The sequence below is a fragment of the Pseudorasbora parva genome, chromosome 12 (assembly GCF_024679245.1).
Source record: "Pseudorasbora parva isolate DD20220531a chromosome 12, ASM2467924v1, whole genome shotgun sequence".
Taxonomy (NCBI): Eukaryota; Metazoa; Chordata; class Actinopteri; order Cypriniformes; family Gobionidae; genus Pseudorasbora; species Pseudorasbora parva.
In genome coordinates, this window is record NC_090183.1 from 33,548,914 (window position 1) to 33,569,077 (window position 20,164).

Consider the following 20,164-nt stretch of genomic DNA (forward strand, 5'->3'; position numbering starts at 1 on the left):
GACAGAATTTAAATTTCTAACGTTAGGCGAACTAACGATGTTTGATGCTATCTATCTATCTATCTATCTATCTATCTATCTATCTATCTATCTATCTATCTATCTATCTATCTATCTATCTATCTATCGATCTATCGATCTATCTATCTAAGGCCTATGTGTGTGTGTTTACATTTGTATGATAATCAAGATGACAACCAATTCCAATGAAGTCAGAAACCAAATGCAATAAAGAGAACTATGAAATATTTCTAACAGCCTATCGCAGGGCTACACGGGCCACTGAAGACACAAACAAGACCTGACCTGTGTCATTTTAAATCTTGTCCTTTCCAATGACTCGTTTTTGGAGACGTCACAAGCAATAGGCTAATCCAAAACAAAGTGCATGTTTGCAGGAGGACGTCTTGAGGTTGCAGGACGGTAAGCTCCGGGTGGTCAAAAACTCACTCTATTTAAATAGTATTGCTGTATCAAGAATAACCACCCGCTTAACTGCTCCATCACGAGCTACAGGGAACAGGTTGCCTGGGAAACGGCCGCATGGCAACAGGATCAGAGCCGGGGGGTTGTCTGCTGCTAGCTCTGCTCCCGTTTCCCATTTCCTCACTAGATGGTGTGCAAGCCACTGGAGAGTCGACTTCCTCCCGCGGTCAGGTTCCGATCAAAACAAATCTGGAAAACTACACGGAACGCCATTTCTCGGGGTTTTCGCGGAGGATTAATATATTTTCATCCAGATATTTGTATTTTTATTTTTGATAACGGCGCGGATCGTACTCCATTCGGCGGTGATGGACATAATGATTGCAGTGCAGGATGCGTGCGTCTCCGGTCAGTGGCTCACCGCTATAATTCTTAGTCTTTGCTGCTTTTTACCATCGTGTTTGCCCGCTGGACAAACTGTGGACTATGCGTCCAGCGAGAGTGTGATCAGCAGACAGGGAGACACCGCGCTGCTCAGGTAGGAGACTCAAGTCGCTGTAGAAGTGTTCAAACTAAACTTGGCTGGCACCTGCATCAGTCGCTCTTCTCTCAGTTTTGTAAACAACACTCGGCAGATCCCCCAGTGTCGCTCCGTCACTTTTATGTGGGTCACAAAACCTGCTGGTTCCCATACTGACCAGAAGAGTTTGGGGCTATGGTGGTTATTTTAAGTTTGTGAGATACACTGACTCAATTATAGATATTAAAGTATAGGGTCCAGATTGTCTAAGGGGTTGCATAAGGAGCTCTGGAAGGGGGTAGAGTTTTGTAAACCCCGCCAAGCGGAACATTTTGCACAATTACAATGAAGCCATTCATGATTCCCACCGTCCGCAAGAGCCTCACGGATGTTTGCTTCATGGAAAAAATAAAGATAGAGATGTTGCACACGGTTATGTGCGGGATTAATGGGGGGTTGACTGATTCACAAGTTATGACTAAAACATGTTTTAATTAATTTTAACCCGTATGCGTTGATTGAAACCTTTTTCCAAGGGTGTGTCTGACGGTAACGCTAACTGATGCAAGTGTCTGATTCTAAGTTTTTATTTTATTTTTTAAGTTTCATAAGTCCATTCTCATCGTTTGCTGCTTGATAGTATTCTCTTATTAAAACAAAATGGCTTTTCACAATATCAGAAATTCACCGTTTCCCTCATTGAACAGCCTGTGCATCTGGCTTCTTAAAAAAATTGATCCAAACGTCGTTCATATATTGCTACAACTGCAATACCATTTCCAACATTTTATGACATCTTATAGGCCTATGCGTCAGAATAGGCTACATGTTCCTGGTGTCATTTTGACTCGTTTTGCAAATGTAGCTAGTCCTTCTTTTAATTTCTAAATACAATTTGCCACCCATATTTTAGCACAGGACCACTAGTGGTGGGAAAAGTAAGTCCGACTCATTTCTGCGAATCGGTTCTTTCGAAGCAGTTTCAATGAACCTGTTCAAATATCCATTTAGAAATGATTTTATGCAAGTTCGTAATTACGTTGTTTACGGCACGCAAGCACGGCACTAAAACGTCACAAAAAGTAATAATTACATTTTGGTCTTTATTTTGGTCTTCTTTTTTTCTTTATATATATATATATATATATATATATATATATATATATATATATATATATATATATATATATATATATATATATATATATATTATGTGTGTGGGTGTGTTTGTGTGTGTGGGTTTGTTTGTGTGTGTGTGTTGCAGCCAATATTGATTCATACATGTAACCTTAGTAATTTAGATCCTATATTTTATTTGTATCATTATATTACATTTACCTCTTTCAGCTGAAAAGATTTCTGCATGTTTTAATTTAAAATATTATTTATGACAACATTCTGTTAGCTGATTCATCAGGACTCAGTTCAAAGAGTTTGTGACTCAAGAACTGATCGAACCAGGGCTCGAATTGATTCAGCCTTGAACTAATCACTCAAGGCTGGTTTATTGAGTCGGTTTAAATGATTCATTGAAAAGATCCGACTCAAAGAACAATTGGCTCACAAATTGGTTCCCATCAGGAACTTGGCAGTCTGGCCATATTTCATTGTTAAAGTTTATAAACCTTTTATAAACACCTTTATCTGGTCCATTTAACACGTATGATATGCATCCAAAAGATTTTCATCTTATCTGTGTTGACTGTCTCAATCTGCCTTTCTGCTAACTACTTGAAACTCCTACTGATGTCACTAAGTTTTTTTTTTTGGCAAAATAATTATGGAACAGCAGCCTTTGTTCACCTTTGGTCAACTTTCACAATTGGTTAGGCTATGTAGGGCATATTTAAACATCAGTTCTGTACTTTGCTGTTTTTTTTTTTTTGGTCTGGAAACTCACCATTGACAGGGCTCAATCCGAGGGGCGGGATAAACGGTTGTCTTTCAAACCCCCCCATAAAACCTTGATTGTTATCTCAGATTTTTCATTTTGACTAAAATACACTGTAGAATGTTTCTTGTTTTGTTGCTACATTTTCAAAAGGTACGCACTTATGCCAAGTAATTTCAATGTGACAACATTATTGTGCCTCAGAATTGAGTAAAAAAAATATATATAATGGGAGGCTATTGTACACTGTGAATAGGGCTGTCATGACTGTCCCAGATGTCCAGAGAATGTCAATTGGTGGACAGTGAATGCTTAGTGCCTGTACTTTAACCAGCATCAGTGCTTCATCGAGACGTGGGTGGGAACATGTTTCTTTTCTCCTCAGGCCACACCTCTTACTGTCAGTGCTGATTAATCGGAAGGATGTTACTGATGTTTTCTCCTCTTTTTTATCTCCTCTGTTTTATTAATTACTTGAACATCAACACTTGAACTCTAGTCTTTTGCTCTCTAAAATATTTAATGGATGTGGTATAACATTGCTGATTTGCTAATGTATTGAGTCAGTATAGGCCTATTGGTAGATCACATAGATTCTATGTACTATCAATTCATTGCTCACAAATGTAATCATGTATGTATTGAATATGGTGTTTTGGATTTAAAATGTTAATGACTTCTTAGAGTGTATTTAATCTATCTTTATCCTTGGCATTGTTGTTCTCCTGAGCTGAAGAGCATAAATTATGATGTGATCTCCCTTAAATGGTTCTTGACTTTGTGCCAGTGATCCTACATTTAATATTTGTGCCAAATATCTTAATTTGGTTGCAATTATTAACATATTCTACAGACATGGTGACAGTGGTATAGCTTAATATTATAGTAATCATGATTTTCATATAGTTTCGTAAATTAATAGATTATCAGATTCAATATTTAGTGTGCCAAGTTATCAGACTAAATTCGGTGTAGTGGTCAACTGCCAAGCTTGGCAATTTATATATGAACACAGAGATGACGGGGGGGGGGAAACATGGAAAGCATCGGCTTTCGAATCTGTTGTGACAGCCGTAAAACCACGGTGAACGTGGTTATGGCATTTTAGAAATCAGAAATCATGTGCGTTTACATTATGAAAGACTGTCTACCAATAGTCTTGTCTAATGCATTTTCGACTACCTCTGGTGGAAAGTGGACAAGCTCAAAGTTTGTATTTAGCGTCGTCCACACAAATAAATATTTATTAGATATGTTTAAAGATAAGTTTAAACATTGATAAATGTGTATTTGCTGAATACTGACAGTAAATGATAAAGTATTTTATTACACTGTGAAAAACTTGATTCTGATTGGTCAATCGCGCATTCCAGCGGTACGTTATTTCCAGATAACACCCGCTCATACGGGTACTACGAGTTATCTTGACCAGTACTACTTCTATGCTTAACGCTGGCGCCATCTTGTGGCTTAAACAGCCGTGGGTTACAATGGAAGACTTCAAGGCGGGTTTCCTTTACAACGTTTTTAATATAGATTTTTTTTTTTCACAAACGCATCGATTCGAATCAGAAGGCTCTATTAACCCATCGTCGTGTGGAGCACGTAATTTGACGGACAGCTGCAGTTTTTATGGACTTCAAACACAACTACAACTACTGCTGGGATTAACGTTAGCCTGGACTTTTTAAATACATCTCCGATTGTATTTGTCTGAAAGAAGAATGTCATATACACCTATAATGACTTGAGGGTGAGTAAATCATAGGCTTGGTTTCATTTTTGGGTGAACTAACCCTTTCAGCATTAATTTTCAACTTTTAGCAAGGGTATATGGCAAATCTTCAGCAATAGATAAAGGCTTAAAGCAGGTTGGAACTGTTTTTCTTCGCGGAAGCTTTGCGTAAGAGCTAATAAAATATTTAATCTCAAGACAATATTTTGTGTCTAATAATTATTTATTTGAGACTAGTAGCCGTGTAATAAGCGGGATAATGTACACCCAGCCGGTTGTTATCGCAGAATAAACCCCTTCAGAGTGATGCAAGACCCCTCCGCTTCGCGTCGGGGTCCTGATCACTCTGTCGGGGTTTATTCTGCGATAACAATAAAAAAAATTCTGGACGATAAATTGGCCAATAAATTATTGCGATAAACGATAATATTGTCGTTCTGAGAACATTTTCATCTTAAATAATGATAATGGTAGCCTGACAAGCCAGACCCACATCAAGATGTTTGGTCTGGAAACTCACCTTTGACATGGCTCAGTCCGAGGGGCGGGATAAACGGTTGTCTTTCAAACTCCCTCTGCACGCGATACACTGTAAAAAAATATTTAGAAAAAAAGTTACCTGGTTGCCTTAACATTTTGAGTTCATTGAAATTAAAAATTTGAGTTAATACAATGAACATTTTTTTGAGATTCGACAACCTTTATTAACATTTTGTAAGCATATTGGGTAATTGTGTGTGTTTTATTTCTGATGACATGCCAAATTGTGCTATTTTCATGATTTATCAATTTTTTTTGTGGTTCAGATACAATAATATTTTGAGTTTCTATTTATTAAACAAATTTCCTTTATTGTATCAACTCAAATTTTTAATTTCAATAGACTCAAAATTTTAAGGCAACCATGTTACTTACTTTTTTAAGTTAAACCAACAAAAACCAACAATTTTTTTTTACAGTGTAGGATAGCGTTACCACCTACCAGAGCAATGAAGGTGAAACAGAGCTTGTTGATAGATTAAACATTTGCCGTATCCGGTCAGCAAAACTCAGAACACATCTTCCCTTTTTAAGAATGACTTCAGTGCCGTTCTTTGTTCTTTTCTCAGAGAAAAGCTTAACTCCAAGTCTTCCAGAGTCGCGGTCAAAGCTGATTCGAAAGACCGCCGTTCGCCAGTTTCTGTGTTTACTAGAAGCACGCAAACGCAACTCGGCTGTCGTCATTATGGCCCCTCCCACCGACTCTATACACGATGTGATTGGCCAGTCCAGATTGTGAGGAACATAGCTCAGAAGGGTATTGAGAGTTCCTAGACGACACTTGCGGGCAGATTAAATTTGCTGCCGCTAGGGTGCGTCTAGATTTCTAGGCTACCCTCCACCCCTAAAAAACAAGATTGATTTTAACCCATTGACGCATACAAACACACTGGTGTGATTAGAATGTTCAGTGACTGATTAAAATGACTGATGAATTGTTTTGACTGACTGACATGCTCTTGCTTATTGGCTGGCGCTGAGCCAGCTTTTGTGCATTTCATATATACAGCATATGTGCTTTTCATATATCACAACTATTCAGTGTTTTCAACCACATAATGTATATTTGAGGTTTCAGAGATTTAAATAAAGTACTGTTAAAAAACATTTATAGTTTTTAAATTCAAATTCTATATGATGACTTTGGAAGCTGCAATTATCCTTAAAGGCTAATAAAGGCTAATTTGGGGAATTGTTCTGATACACATTGAGTATAAAACAATACAAATTTGCTACTCTATTCTTCTCCCAGTTCACAAGCCAATTACTTTTATTTAAGGATGTAAATCTGACAGATCCTCTGAATTGCAGTGCAAACTCATTGCGCCTTATATATCAACATGATCATTATAAAGCTGTTTAAATGACAAAACATATTAACTTCCACATATATGACAATCAAAATAGCATATCATGAAATTCAGTAAACAAGTTTGTGAATATTTTGAATAAAAAGGGAAAAAATAAATACACTCAATAAAAATCTGACTGCATGATGCGACACAGAGGAAATAAAACTTTCTAAAATAATGTTGTAAAAAAAGTCGCCTCAAAAAACTAGAAAATATAATAGAGACCCTAGACCCGCACATAGACTTCTTGAATTAGGTCTTTCGACGCATCTGCAATCAACAATCATCTTTAACATTTAATTTCGCCTATTTTGATTTGTAAGCACAAAATTTGTAAGGTAAATTTCCGTCCTTTTAACGTCTTCATCCATACTTTTTTACGTTTTCGCTCCTGACAGGTGCTTTTTTTTCCCATCAATCGTGTTTTTTTTTTTCATGGTTAACACGTCATGCACTGTATTTTGAAGTGACAATAGAGCATGTTCACTTCTTACTTTATATCATTCACAGGTTTTTGAATGTAAAATGTAAAATGTATTTTACTACAATATTATTAGTCAATGTGTTCGTGTATGTTAGAAAAAAATCTCACTCACAAAAAATCCAAAGTCGTGATTTGGGGCCACCTAGCATCCTAGGCGCGTAGGCCTAGCATCTGTACTAAACGGAAATCGAGACTAATCAGACCAGGCAACATTTTTCCAGTCTTCAACTGTCCAATTTTGGTGAGCTTGTGCAAATTGTAGCCGCTTTTTTCTTATTTGTAGTGGAGATTAGTGGTACCCGGTGGGGTCTTCTGCAGTTGTAGCCCATTCTCAAGGTGCGTGTTGTGGCTTCACAAATGCTTTGCTGCATACCTTGATTGTAACGAGTGGTTATTTCAGTCAAAGTTGCTCTTCTATCTGCTTGAATCAGTCGGCCCATTCTCCTCTGACCTCTAGCATCATATAACAAGGCATTTTTGCCCACAGGACTGCCTCATACTGGATGTTTTTCCCTTTTCACACCATTCTTTGTAAACCCTAGAAATGGTTGTGAGTGAAAATCCCAGTAACTGAGCAGATTGTGAAATACTCAGACCGGCCTGTCTGGCACCAACAACCATGCTACACTCAAAATTGCTTAAATCACCTTTTTTCCCCATTCTGACATTCAGTTTAGAGTTCAGGAGATTGTCTTGATCAGGACCACACCCCTAAATGCAACTACCATGTGATTGGTTGATTAGATAATTGCATTAATAGGAAATTGAACAGGTGTTCCTAATAATCCTTAAAGCCTAGTTCAGACTGCACGATTTTCAAATTCGTCGGGTCTCTGCTCTATTCACACTGCATGACTATCTGGGGTATCATTCAGTCACTGCTGTGTTCACACTGCACGATGGTTTGACGACAGAGTTTCCCAAACGTTTCCCAAACACACGTGCGATGTGACAAGTAAACAACGCAAGATCACACGTGCGTCAGATCAGAGTTCTCACGCGAGACTTGGAATTGTTATTAAAAATGATAAACTGCACAAAGTTTGCTTCAAATTGTATGTGCGCTGATGTGTGGAGAAAAAGAAAAAAGATTATGGCGGAAGAAATTGTTGGAGAGACAGAGGGAGCCAGGATTGTGTTCTGCAAAGACAGTTTGAGGTAAATAAACAATTTTGTAGTGTGCTGCTGCTGTGGCTGGATGTGCAAATGTTTGGCCTTTGTTTCTGTTTGATAGAATTGTATATATCTATTAAAATACTGATATTCTGCTCCTCCCTGAACCTCCCGCTGCCCTGTATCTCACTCTTTCATTGGCTGTCGGTGTAATTTTCAGTCAAAACGCTGTTCACACAGCAGGAGTTTGAATCGCCGACAGGTCCAGATATTTAGCATGCCAAATATCTCACCGGCGTCGGCGACTCATCGGCGATTCTCTCTGATCGCATCTTTGATTATTCACACTGCGTGATTGCGTGCACGAGCACCGATTTGCCTGTGATCTCGGGCATTTGTCGGCGATTTCACAAAACCTGTCGGCGACTCAAAATCGGGGCAAAAATCGGGCAGTGTGAACTAGGCTTTAGGTGAGTGTGTGTGTGTGTGTATATATATATATTAGGGCTGTTTCGAATGCCATTTTTTGAGCTTCGAAGCTTAGGTGGCAATCAATATCGAATATTCGAAGCTTCGGTGGGTGGGGCTAAATATATAATAATAGTGTCGGTTTGCATTTGTATCATCTTTCACGACTTCACGTTTCACTCTTCGGCATCGTAAATGTGTTGTGGCAGACCCAGTGGAGTGCAGTGTTGCATTTGGTGCAATATGATCAGGTGGCACACATTCTTTAAATATTAATAAACATTTAATAATCTTTTAAATAAAACAGTTTCCGGTACGCATTGCACGGGCAGGTTTATGCTCCGAAAACGGACAGTGCACAAGTGATACAAAACACAAAGTCTGTTGAGAGCAAGAACTTTAATAAGGTATTAATAACGAACCTTTCTTTAAAACAAATGAATCCCAAAACAGAAATTAAATTAGTAACACACAGTGATTTCAATGAACTGTAATAAATAAAGAACACGGTAGCATGCTTATAAACAGTTGAATAAGAATAAATGAATTGTTTTTAAAATGACACAAAATGTAATATCTATTACAATTAGTTTTATTCTATATAAGGGATTTATTTTGTCTTATTCTGACTTTTTGTTAATTTAAATCTTTAAAATGCGCGATGCTTTTATTGAAAGCATGTTGCGGTGTTTTTTTTAATTTATTATTATTATTTCAAGCATGAGTGAGAATGAGTCCGCGACGGAAGTCACGTGTTGAAAAAAAAAAAACCGAATATTCGAATCTCAAAACTGAAAATCGAATGCCACCTCATCGAACGAATATTCGAATATTCGATTATTCTAGTACAGCCCTAATATATATACATACATATATATATACACACGCACACACACACACATATTCCATTTCACAGTTCTGTTCTATGGCATTGTAATTGCTTAATGAAATATTCCTAAATAAGCCCTCTTTCTGGGAGAGGTCATAAGTCGCAGGATAAAATATGCAGAAAAAAATATTCATTGCTACCAGATAATGGTTATCTTCAAAGCAATTATACCTGAAGCACTTCAGAAAAACCAGTAGTGCCTTTTAAGTAGATTTAACCTCCCTTCTCCTCAACCTGTCACTGATTTCCATGGCTTTTGATGAAGCAGGCTCACTAGGTACCAGATAAGCTTCTTTGTCCCTCAGGTGCTAGACACCCACTCTACTCTCAAACTGGAGAGCATACAGGCCTGCGCAGTTCACCTTAACAGTAATCCTATCATCAGTCGTCACCACATTCAGTGTAAAATTGAAGGCTCATTTGTCATTATCTATCTATCTATCTATCTATCTATCTATCTATCTATCTATCTATCTATCTATCTATCTATCTATCTATCTATCTATCTATCTATCTATCTATCTATCTATCTATCTATCTATCTATCTATCTATCATCTGTCTGTCTGTCTGTCTGTCTGTCTGTCTGTCTATCCCTGTTTGTCTGTCTGTCTATCCCTGTTTGTCTATCATCTGTCTGTCGACAAATGGTTTAAAGGGTTAATGTTCTTTGTTCAGCATTAAAAGTAAAACGTGTCTCAATTCATTTGTGCACAGTGCATTGCTATGGCTGCAGGTTTTTAAATGGAGTCATGTAAGCAAGCCTTAAATTAGTCCCTGTCATTTGCATAATGAATCAATGTGCGTGGATTGCACGTGGCTGTAAATGTTAAGCAGAGCCAAGTAATTGGAGGGACTGCATTGGTAATTATTAGTGAATGGAATACAAAGCAGTGAAGCAGATCAATAGCATTTAGGCTTTCTTTCCCCCTCTGAGAGCTTAATGTGACGTATCACTATGTTGGCCAAAAATGAAATAAAAAAATTGCTTAATGTAAGGCAATGCTGATTGCAGTTTATGTTGTATAATGGAAAAAAGTAATATTCTGGATGATTGGGCCCTTTTATAGGGATTATTTTTTTAACATAGATTCCTATTTCAGCTACCAAATTGTGTAATATTTTTATTTAGACTTTTTTTCTGTAACCATAGTTTAGCAATTTCAGATGTAACTGCAAGCTTGATAGTCAGTGTAATTTTCCAAGAATGAATTGCATTTATTTTGCAGCTGCTTTTATCTGAGGCTACTTTCAGTGTATTCAAGACGAAGCATTTAATCAGTGAACAAATCATGTTTCATGCGAACCGAACCCATGTTGTTTCTAGCACAAACTTGGACATTTGAGCCTTTAAAGTTTCCTGTAGAGTTCAAATGTCTTAGATGGATTAGAGGGTCATGATTTCAATTATTACAATTATATTATATACAATTATATCTGATTGTGTGTTGATAGCATTCTGCTAAGAAGTTTGGCAAAGCTTCACACTGAGTTCGGTAGTAAAAAAAAAAAATGGAATAGCCATTGACCACATTAGTGTTACATAACAGACCTAGATTTTTCTGGCTGGATGGCATTTGCAGTTTTACTTTGTTAGTGTCTGTGTAAAGCATAGGGCGGTATCATGTTGAAAACACTAGATCTTGCAGAAACATTTACATTACATTATCATTTCATATACAGCATAATCTGTTTTACTTGAATCTTCTCAGATAAAAACATAATTAGCAAGTGATGTGAACTAATCAAACAAGCAAAAGTAGATAATGTGATGCCCCATTTATGGCAGCTATGTGCTTTTTTTGTCTTCTGGGACTCATTAGGAACAAAAACATCTATTTCTAAAGTTCTACCTAACTAGACTTTAAATGAACTGTCACCCGCAAGCTTGATCAAAACATCAAAATGGAAAACTAATGAGAAATAAATTTGTCTCGAAAGTTACATGCCTGATGCAGGTTTATTCAACAGCAAGCTTCTGCAGTGTGAGTGACACCTTACCAACATGACAGTTCTGGACGTTCATAAATTGAACCAATTCTGGGCAGTTATCAGTGGCTAATTTAGTGGACCACAGTCTCAGAGAAGGAATTTGCAAGGTTGTCCAATTAGCAGTGAAAAGTGTTGGGTTGTGAGTGCATGTCAGCAGGGAAGAGAGGGCCAGTGGAGGCGTGTCATCAATCATCTCAACAGCTTTGCCTCTGCATTCTTGGCAGACTGGAGGCCCTGCTCAGACTGGGAATGCCACACCGTCATCACTGACTGTCAGATGTTAAGATGCCCGTCAGTTCTTCCAAACCTTTTTTCATGCTTCGCATATCTCGCTTTGTTTTCACGCTGCTTAATAGGTCGCGTAATGCCACATTTTCTGTTTGTCAGAACCAGAGAGGATTGGCATTATGACACAATATTAGCTGACAGGAAGTGAGCTTATTTATGAAATGAAAGCAGTTGCCTCTCGAGAGATGGCAGCGCCTGGTTTCCTTCAAGAACATGAGAATTTTAATTGCAGCTGTCAAAACCCAACCAACATGAACAATGCCATTTAATTCGTACTAGCTCACTACTTTTAACTTTTAGATCACCCAGCTTTTCTTTGTTGCCAGTTCTCTGATGCTTTAAAGGTGTTTGGTACCAGCCTGATAGTCTTTAAAAGGCCATTAATGAAATTGTGGTAAAAGCAAAGTACTTGAACTGCAATTATTTAAGTGCTCTGCTGAGAATAAGAAGAAAGAACAAACTCGGAAAGCAATGCTTGCAATTTTTCACACATTGTGGATAGTGAAAAAGGCTTGTATTATTCTGTCAGTTAGATCATGCGTGTGTGCTACATGAATTTCTCAGATAATTGGATGGTTCACCCCAAAATTTTAATTCTGTCATCTTTTACTCACTCTTGTTCCAAACCTGTAAGACTTACATTCTTCTTTCTGAAAAAATAAGGTTATGTTTCAGTTGGTTTTGTCTTTACAATAGAAGTCAGTAGAGAGTCAAAGGCGTAGTTTTGGTTTAAACGGGGGGCAGTTTATAACTGCATTTAAATAATACATATACAATTACTTGTTTACATGGGATATGATGTATTTTATATTGTTTAAGCACATAAAACCATATCAGTTTAACATAATTTTACTTAACCCCTTTACTGTCACCGTCCCGTATACAGGACACCTACGTTCACTTCACTATATTTCACTTAAATCCTAAGTTAATCATGACAAACTATATATTCTTGGAAAGGTCTAACCCTCCTGAAGAGATATGTGTCTATTGTTTTATGATAAATATTACATGATGACAGTAAAATAGTAATTTATGACGAGAGTGCCCCTCCAAAAAGAAATCTACATCATAACAACAGTTGTAACCTTTAACTACTTATATAATTGAAATCTTTTCTTGACAAAACACATAATTTCTTGACAAAACACATATCATTTGAAAGGTCTGAGTCTCAATGTTCCATATTTGGTGACTGTTTTTGATGGAAGTGATATTTGGATAGTAATTTACAGGAAAATACATCAAATAAACAATCAATGGAAATTGAATGACACCCGGTGGCTATTTTTGGTATAGCGCCTAAACAAAATCTCATGGGGACTTCAATTTTTATGCTATCAACTTCAAATTTGGAACACAAATTGGTTAGACACATGGCTTTGATTTCATAGTAATTTTAGAGTAAAACATTTTTTGTAAAATATTTATTTTATATAAATAAACAAATATTTAGTACTGTATTTTTCATTTTCAATAAATTTAAACTTCCATAACTTTTCTATTACTTTATATTTTAAATTGGGGGGAAGTTAAGGGGTTGATTTAATGATTTTGTCAATAATTCAAGAAGGTCCATACTTTAAAGCTCTAAATTGGCCTTATGAATAAGCAACATACACTGATAAAAACAACTTGTAGGACTTACTTAAAGGGGGGGTGAAACACTCAGTTTCAGTCAGTGTCATGTCAATCTTGAGTACCTATAGAGTAGCATTGCATCCTGCATAGCTCCGAAAAGTCTTTTTTTTTTTTTTAAATTATATAAGAAAGATGCGCTGTTCCGAGTCTTTCCGAAAAAACCCGAGCGGGTGGGGGCGTGTCGTGTGAGCGGAGCTAAATAATGACGTGTGCTCACTGCTGCTATTGTGTTGAGTCGAGTGCGTCGTAAAGCTGTGTCATCCCTAACAGCGGGAAAAAAACTTTATTCAAAATAAAAATATGGCTTTTAATCAGATACAGCCATACATCTATGATCCGGAATCAGACCCAGAGGCTGCAGTTGAACAGGAGCAGCAGCAAAAACGACTAGAGCAGGACATCTCTATGTGGTATACACTAACTATATAACATGCTTAGCGGCTTGTGTTATTTACATATTTATACTTGAATTATATCGTCGTATTTTTGTCTTTGAAGGTGTACATGTGGGAAGTGCAGTTGTGCACGTGTGTTTGTGTGTTTACGCGTGGTTTGTGTAGACAGTAAGCGGACTGGTTTTGCACGGCAGGTTAAGTTAGTGTTTACATAGAAAGACACGGAATAGTAGCGCATTTGAATGAAGAAGCGTGCTTATTTAGTTCAACATATTTCCCCCCTCTTTGTGTATTGTTGTTTGGAGTGCTTTTACAATACACAAACATAAAGTTACACATATAGTGGCCAGCTAAACAAATGTACACGCACTACACATCGCATGCTCCATTGATCAATTAACTATACGTGATCATGTTTGGGCTACTTGATGACCATAGGCAAAAACACAGACATTTGAAGCAGTCTCACTCACCGCCTGCGGTTCTAACGTTGGGACTGCTCCATCATTCAGCATTAGGCGATCGGGAAAATCCGGCGTCGAGCTGGGCCTTGTTTATGAAACAGTCGGCACCGAAATGCAGTGAACAGATATAAACATTCGCGCAACTCAGTTGCTGATCCGGAAAAGCAAATTATATCCACTGTTGCCTTAACGCGGGGTTTTGGGGGAATCTGTGCAGGACTGTCTTGGTCTGGCAACCAAAAACGCACTTTTTTGGTGACATTGTTATGTGCACATCACCTGTCCATCATCCTACGAGCCAGCGCTTTGATGGGCGTAGCCTGTTACTTTCGCTCTCTCCCTCTCTCTCACGCGCTTCCGGTAGAATTGTCCGTAAGGCCCATACAAGGAAATTCCGCCCCCATTAACGTCAAAAGGGACGCATGATCTCAAAAAACTTGCCGAAACTTATGACTAACCGGAAGTAGTATTTTTGACAAAGAAATACTCCCATCAAACGTCCACCTTAACTTTTGAAACTTTGTCTATGTTTAGTATGGGATTCCAAGTCTTTAACAGTGTAAAAAGATCAGTATGCATGAAACAGCATTTCACCCCCCCTTTAATAAAATCATTGTAAGAATTTGCACTCAATTTTTCTTAGTAAATTTTACTGCTGTTGTTTACTTAAAGTTGCATTAAGTTGTTACTTAATTATATTTAACTTAGCAGGTTGTTTTTATTAAAAGTAGTTAAGTAAATGTAATTTTAAAAGGAAAATCACTGTTGTGAAATTATCAAGTAAATGTTATAAATCTGTAATATTTACTGTTATGAAGTAATTCATTAGATTTTATGTCTGTCAATTTCACATTTTGAATCAGTTTAATTAATTTATATATTACTCACTATTATTATGTAAATGTTGCTTTTTTAAAGTGTTAACAAATAAATAAAATAAATAATTTTCTCTGCATCAAATACTTTTATCACAAATCACAAATAAATACAATAAAGTTGAACAGTTTATTATGTCAACATTCACAATTAACCATTAAATCTTTAATCTTCACATCAACTGATTAGTATATAAATATCCAAAAACCACTAGGCCAGTGTTTTATATTTTGTTTCTAATATAAAAAATATTTAATATAATTTTGTTTCAAAATATAAAAAATATTTAGTTTTTATATTTTATAATCATTTTTGCGCGACACTATAGCCACATTTACATGCACACTTTTTTGTCATTCCGATTGAAAGATTTAGTGGACTGTAGTTTTGTCACGATACCAAAATGATGACTTCGATACGATACCAGACCAAAATACCTCGATACCGATACTAAATCGATACCACGGTTAAAAACAACAACAACAAAAAAAACAGATAATATGATTAATATGACAACAGAACTTATTATTCATTGTTTTATTTATTTTTTTACTAAAAATTCACTTGGCCAGCATGTTCCTGCCCTGGTTTTTGACCATTGCTCCTCTTATTGCTATAATATCGGCCAGTGTGAACATCCTTACAGAGTTCACATTATCAATCATATTGATAATATATCATTCACACATATATCACACATATGATACCTTATCATTCACTAACCTTTCACTTCTAATAGGTTGGGATGACCAAAATCTTATTTCATGATACCAGTAATTTAATATTTTTTAAGTGTACTTTTATAATTATAATATAGATTTTTAATTGTATCTTTGTTTTTAAAAATAATCAAAAAACACAAATTACAAACAATATGAAAAAAACTGTGCTTTATTTTTCAGAGGTCTATTTAACTAGCCTAGAAATCTACACGCACCCTAGCGGCAGCAAATTTAATCTGCCCGCAAGTGTCGTCTAGCAACTCTCAATACCCTTCTGAGCTGTATTCGCCTAACTCTTGTCGGACCAATCACATCGTGTATAGAGTCGGTGGGCGGGGCCATAATGACGATGGATAGTTTAGAACTAGATTGCAATTTGTGATTTGTTTTGATATTTATAGCAGTTGATTTGATTTGAAGTAAGTGCGGAGAAGGGGTGGTGGTGGGATGCTGATAAACTGTCAATGACAGGAAGGTAAATCGGCTGTCTATATACACCTCCTATCATTGATTAACTGATTAGTTTAATGTGCTCCTCTTGTGTTCCAATTGGGTTAATTATCTGAGCCTGCTCCACCTGTGTTTAATTAGGTTTAATTGTTTGTGCGTGCTTCTCCCGAAATTAGTTTGTGAAACTTCAATTGGCGAACGGCGGCTGGTCTTTCGAATCAGCTTTGACCGCGACTCTGGAAGACTTGGAGTTAAGCTTTTCTCTGAGAAAAGAACAAAGAACGGCACTGAAGTCGTTCTTAAAAGGGGAAGATGTGTTCGGAGTTTTGCTGACCGGATACGGCGAATGTTTAATCTATCAACAAGCTCTGTTTCACCTTTGTTGCTCTGGTTGGTGTAGCGCTATCCTATCACGTGCAGAGGGAGTTTGAAAGACAACCGTTTATCCCGCCCCTCGGATTGAGCCCTGTCTATGGTGAGTTTCCAGACCAAACATCTTGATGTGGGTCTGGCTTGTCAGGCTACTATTTAACAGTAGCAAGTCAAAAAAGAAATTAAATGATCAAATATAAAACTGCTTACATAGTCTTCCCTCTATCATTTAACAATAAACTGATTATTAATAAATATATATTTAGTTATTTAACCAACCATGTAGTAATTTTCTATTTTTCTTTGGTGTTCGACATTAATCACACAGAATGTCTGTATTAAGACCTGTATGGATCTAATTACCTCAGCTGTATACTTTCACTAAAGACATATCTGACTGTGTTTACCTCAATACTCGCCAGACCGTGCATTTTTACACGTTTGACCATTCAAACCCAAATAATAATCCGCGAAAGAACTGAATGGTGATCGCATGTTTGTTGTCTGAAAGGCGTGTGTGCGCACTTCAGCTCAGAGTCCGGCAGCGCGAGCACGTCCCGCGCCGCGCTTTTTCTTCTTCTCATGTGTGCATATTTCTGGTGCTTTCTTTATCATGCACTGCGCGTATGTTTAACTCTTCTACTTTTAATGTTTAGTGAACAGTGGGAGCAGAGCTCTGCACACACCAAGCGGCAACCTCCCGCGATCTCTCTTGAGGCCAATACGGAAGTAATGTAAACTGCAATTCATCAACTGGCCACTAGAGGCAGGTTCCAGAAGGGAGCAGAATCTCATTAAGCCTAATGTTAAAATGCCCAACTTTACAGCAGAAAAAAACATGTTTACAGCCTGGTACAAATTGTGTTTTTTGCCTATACGGCTAATTTCGACCTTCATGACAACTGTGAGGGGGGTGAATTTTTTAATTACTCATTCGTTTACGTTATATAAAGCCTTAAAGTTCTGCATAATTAAGGGCGTGGTTACAGGTGGATAGCCATTCATCTGCCGTCTATAGTCATTGCTTCACCTTAGCTCCGCCCACATCCCGCCCTTTTGCCCATTTTTTGTTATCCGGGAGTGACACGCGATGACTCGCTCACAAGATGGCAACGCCCACCTCGCCCCTACTTTAAGCTTTAGAACGGCTTATCGGAATCCTATGGGTGAATTCACGGATACTACGTCCATATTTTTTTACAGTCTATGGTACACACGTCCTGACACCTGCTGTCACACATCCACGCAAATTAAGAAACACAGCTCATATAGGCGCTGTCCTCCTTAAAGTACCGGTATTAATAAAAGTCCATATCGTACCATTTGTAATAGCAGGGTATTGCAATACTGTTTACATGAAACATTATCTAAACCGATCTAGTGTTTACATGTGCTAATTTTCAATCGCAATCATTTTGTGACATGCAGTTTGTCTGCCGCATTAAAAATGTCGACACTGTTTTTTTCCAGCAGCTGGAATGTGTTTACCTTAGCCATAGCAACTCTTAACCGCCACCAGGACTAAAATGGTATAATATAAGCTATTTATTTGTTGTAAAGTGTAATAATCATCTCAGAAAAAAATGTATTTTTCTGCCAGGCACAGTTAAAGTAAAAACTGCCTGGGGCAATATATGCTGTCAAGCTGTGTCATTATTCCAACATTATCTTCATAACTTCTTACGAAATAAAAAGTTTACCTCTCAGAAAAATGAACTTTCCTCTCTTGTCAACATTATAGCCTGGTGAGAGCGCGGCGCATGCTGTGACGTAATTTAAGGACGCACACTCAAAAGTAATCGGGTCAGGTCGTTTACATGGTGAAAAAAATGAGTATGGCAGAGATTCGAGCTGTACTGCTTTTGCTGGTTATATATTGGTTTACTAAAGAGGTAATTAACAAACGGCGCAAAAGAGCACTAACATATTCTGAAAGCTTGTAAAGCTATATTTAAAATGACAATGTATGTTATTATCAGCTATTATGGACATTGACCGTGAGATGGCTGAGACAAACGCGCGCCATCAGACAGAGAGAGAGCAAGACTGATATTTACTCGAGTCGCAACCGAGCGCAAGAGACTTTTAAAAATGCCGGTTGAAATAAAAGGCTGCGTGAGCCTAACCAATCAACACGTTCAGCGCCCAAGTCCCGCCCTTAAAAGTTCCTGAACTTTGAAAAAGTACTACCTTGCGAGCAAGGCCGTTTGGAGGGGGAAATATTTACCCGGAACTTAATTTAGACCCTGGTTCCTGCGGTCGAAACACACAGAGTACCACACCAAAGTTCCAAGTTCCTGGGCAAAGTTCCTGCGGTGGAAACGCGGCTTAACAATGCCTCTGAAATCGTAAACTGTCTGAATAGGTAATACATTTGAATTTGAACTTGATGACAATTAATAAAGTACATTCTGAATAAAGAACCCTAAACTCTGACAATTTTATATTTTATAAGATTATTTTATCATTAAAAAAAAACGATTATTCAGGAAGATATGGTTCTAAATAGAACGTATTCTATGGGTAAAGTTTTGCACAACACAAGGGTCAGTAAATGATGACCAGATTCTTATATTTGAGTGAACTGCCCATTGTTAAGCAAATGTCTACCAAGGTGTTTGAACTAGTGTTAGATAGCAGAGGCTATCTAGTGCATGTCCATAGGGTGTGTTGCCATGGTTACTTTGGCCGGGTGTCATTTTCTGTATCGGGAACACTAGTGCTAAGAAGAAACCAGTGAAAGTGTCTGTTATGTACATCATGTTGCTCAATGTTTCTTAAAGACATCTTAGCATGGATGCATGTTTAACAGATCTTCCTTTGATTCAGCCTCCCTTCTCTGCAGCATTTCAATTTTCCCCTATTGCAGCATCACAGCACCTATCATAGTCCCTTTAAAGAAAATGGTCCCCCCTGTTGACTCTCATCTAGTATTGAAATGCTCTGCAATTGTTTCTCTATTTGACTATCAGCATGGTGGAATATTTTCCACTCTTCTCCAGCACTATGCTGTTACAGCGTAGCCGGGTTGTTGTTGAAATGCTTTTGTATGTGTACGCATTAATGTTTTAATCACACTGATTACATTTTAGTGTTTCTAATCCCTTTGCTCTGTAGCTGTATCTGATTAAAGCGTTCTCTCACATGCACTAGTTACTCGATGAATGTAAGTGTGCTTTCAAATCTCTGTTATGAATCAAAGACCTTTGTGGGACGGACGTTAAGCTGGGCATAATCTCTGCCAAATGGTCTCAAAAAAAGCTTACCCAAGGAGGCTCAGCCTCTGCCAAAAATGCAGTGTTTGTGAGGGAGGAACGCTCATTAAATTTGCCTTATTCATCTACCTTCCATCCCAGTAAAATTAAGGGGTCTTAAAACACACGCCTTCATGTTGAACATGTACGTCTTCCTCTTGCTATAAACGGCAACCTAGTACATATCTGTTTGTAGTTTGATATGTCATGATCCATCAGCAAGGCAGATTTTTCTGACAGTTAGAGCCTTCAATACTGGCATGGAAAGCACAAAGAACGGGTTTCCTTCGCTT

General features: G+C 37.5%; 1 protein-coding gene across 4 annotated transcripts in view; it reads left to right on the forward strand.

Moving 5' to 3' along the window:
- Nucleotides 1–481: 481 nt before the first annotated feature.
- Nucleotides 482–20,164, forward strand: part of negr1 (neuronal growth regulator 1) — a 186,493-nt gene continuing 166,810 nt past the window's right edge. For 2 of the 4 annotated variants that reach the window (XM_067459926.1, XM_067459929.1), the window contains exon 1: nt 486–964. In XM_067459926.1, the coding sequence (XP_067316027.1) occupies nt 795–964 (170 nt within the window). In that variant the 5' untranslated portion in view covers nt 486–794. Of the gene's footprint in view, nt 965–20,164 lie in introns of all 4 variants that reach the window. The other 2 variants (XM_067459925.1, XM_067459928.1) reach the window with 2 other exon arrangements.